The following is a 2,311-nucleotide window of genomic DNA, read 5'->3' as shown; positions in this document are numbered from 1 at the left end:
TGATCGTAAACCTTTTTTCTTTCCATGATTTGATGATGTGGAATTGAAAACAGGTCTACATAGATGATAATGATGTAATCAACAGCATTCCCGAGTATGTCTAGGATCAGCACTTGGTCTAGAAAAGCTCTGTCTTCTGCCCTCCTTTCCTGTCCATGCACATCCACTGCCTTTGAGAACAAACCCAGTCTCCATCTGGCAGTCAGGGCCTTCTGAGACCTCATCTCTGTTGATCTTTCTAGCTTTACTTCTACCAAGTAATTCCCCTCATAACCTGTGCTGCAGTCATATTGAGTGGCTTATAGTTCCCCTACTGTGGTCCTTGCAGATATTTCTTGCATTGCCTTTTATTTGTCCCTTATTTGTTTATGGATTTCTCTTCACAGTGCATAAGCTCTTCAAAGGAAGAGGCCTGGTATATATTTGTATTTCCGGGATCTAGCACAGTTCTTGTATATTGTAGATGGTCAGTAAATACTTATTCAATATAAAAGATGTTTTTTGCCTCCCAAAGACTAGTGGTAACTTGAAATGATTGGATATAGGACAGATAAACTGATAGAAGCAGTTTTACCTCATTAGAGGGCTTGGATATAAGTGTGTCCAGTGACAAATATAGTAAAAAAGAGAGCAATATTATAATATCCTTTTAAAAAAAAAAAGAGAGAGGGTCTTGCTGTGTTGCCCAGGCTGGTGCCATCATGGCTCACTGTAACCTCAAACTCCTGGGCTCAAACAGTTCTCCTCTTCAGCCTCCTGAATAGCTAGGACTACTGGCGTGTGCCACCATGGCAGCTAATTAAAAAAAATTTTTTTGTGTGGAAATGGGTTCTCACTATGTTGCCCAGGCTAGTCTCAAATTCCTGGCCTCAAGTGATCATCCCATCTCAACCTCTCAAAGTGCTGAGATTACAGGCATGAGCCACTGTGCCTGGCTAGAATATCTTAGCTTTTAGCAAAATGATACCTGAGATGAGGAAGGATGACATATAACATGATTGAATCAGCACACTTAACTAAGAAAGATAGCCTAACTGAAAGGAAGGGTTGTTTGACAGGCATTATTTAGAAAGAAGGGGAGCCATTTGGCAGTGGACTGTGTGGGCATTAGTCCTCTGTTTAGTCAGTGAGAGTCATGCAAGGTGGTCAGCCTGCTGACTGATGACACGTTCATGTTCTTTCTATTTTGGACTCTAACAATGTGAGTGTTGAGGGTTAGGGCAGTGTTAGCCTGGCTGCTCCTGGTTCAGGAAAGAATGCTATGAAAATTGAGATATAGCTGTCTAGTGTATGGGAGGAGAAAATGGCTGTATTTGGTTCTATATATTTGTCATGCCTGGTTGATGGTTTGTATTTTCTATAGCGATTTGTGACAATGGATCTATGTTCAACTGACCCAGTATAGTTGAATATGTGATAATATTTCATGTAATTTTACTAATATATATTTTGTTAAAATATGACCATATAGAATCTACTAGGCTATAGGTGTTGAAAGATAACAATTTTTTTTTTTCTAAATCAGGTTTGTTACAGAAAGAGAAAGTGGCAGTTGAAGCATTTCAGATTTGCTGCCTTCTCCTGCCTCCTGAAAATAGGAGAAAGTTACAGCTATTGATGAGGATGATGGCAAGGATTTGCTTAAACAAAGAGATGCCACCCCTGTGTGATGGCTTTGGTACCCGAACACTGGTAGGTTGATTTTTAACATCAGATATGATTTTTTGGAATGAAAGTCGACTGAGTAAGGTGTATTAGTTTCGGTGATCAGAGGGAAGTACAAAGCAGGCTTGCTTTAAAAGAGCCACAGTCAGTGTTCACCCAGACTCGTGGTCATGCTTTTGGTCTAAGTGTCTTAAAGAACATAATGAGAAATGGACACTTGAGTAGGGAGCAGACTCTGTAGAGAGATCTGCTACATCCTGTTCTCCCACTTAAAATTATTTTAAATTTATTCTTAATTGACAAATAAAAATTGCATATATTTATGGGGTACAATGTGATGTTTTAATCTATGTATACATTATAGAAAGAGTCAATCAAGCTAATTAACAGATTCATTACCATACCAACTTATCATTTTTTTGTAATGAGAATGTTAAAAATCTATTCTTTTGGCAATTTTGAAATATACAATATATTATTATAATTGTGGTCACCATGCTGTGCACTAGAGTACTAAGACTTGCTCCTCCTGTCTCACTGGATCTTCGTACCCTTTGACCAACATCTTCCATTTCCATGCCCCTGTACCCCCCAGCCTCTGGTAACCACCATCTAATCTCTGCTTCTATTGGCATATGTTTTTTTT

At 38.8% G+C, this 2,311-nt stretch overlaps 1 protein-coding gene across 1 annotated transcript in view; it reads left to right on the top strand.

Annotated features, from left to right (window-relative positions):
* The first annotated feature begins 1,528 nt into the window (after positions 1–1,528).
* The window catches only part of LOC108530971 (DEP domain-containing protein 1B), a 16,808-nt gene continuing 16,025 nt past the window's right edge, over positions 1,529–2,311 (top strand). The window contains exon 1 of the mRNA XM_017874173.1: positions 1,529–1,692. Coding sequence (XP_017729662.1) covers positions 1,618–1,692 — 75 coding nt within the window. The 5' untranslated portion in view covers positions 1,529–1,617. The remainder of the gene's footprint in view (positions 1,693–2,311) is intronic.

This window comes from Rhinopithecus bieti, unplaced genomic scaffold, assembly GCF_001698545.2.
Source record: "Rhinopithecus bieti isolate Rb0 unplaced genomic scaffold, ASM169854v2 scaffold_6513, whole genome shotgun sequence".
Lineage (NCBI taxonomy): Eukaryota > Metazoa > Chordata > Mammalia > Primates > Cercopithecidae > Rhinopithecus > Rhinopithecus bieti.
Note: the sequence above shows the minus strand (reverse complement) of the source record. Positions and strands in the feature narration are given on the sequence as shown.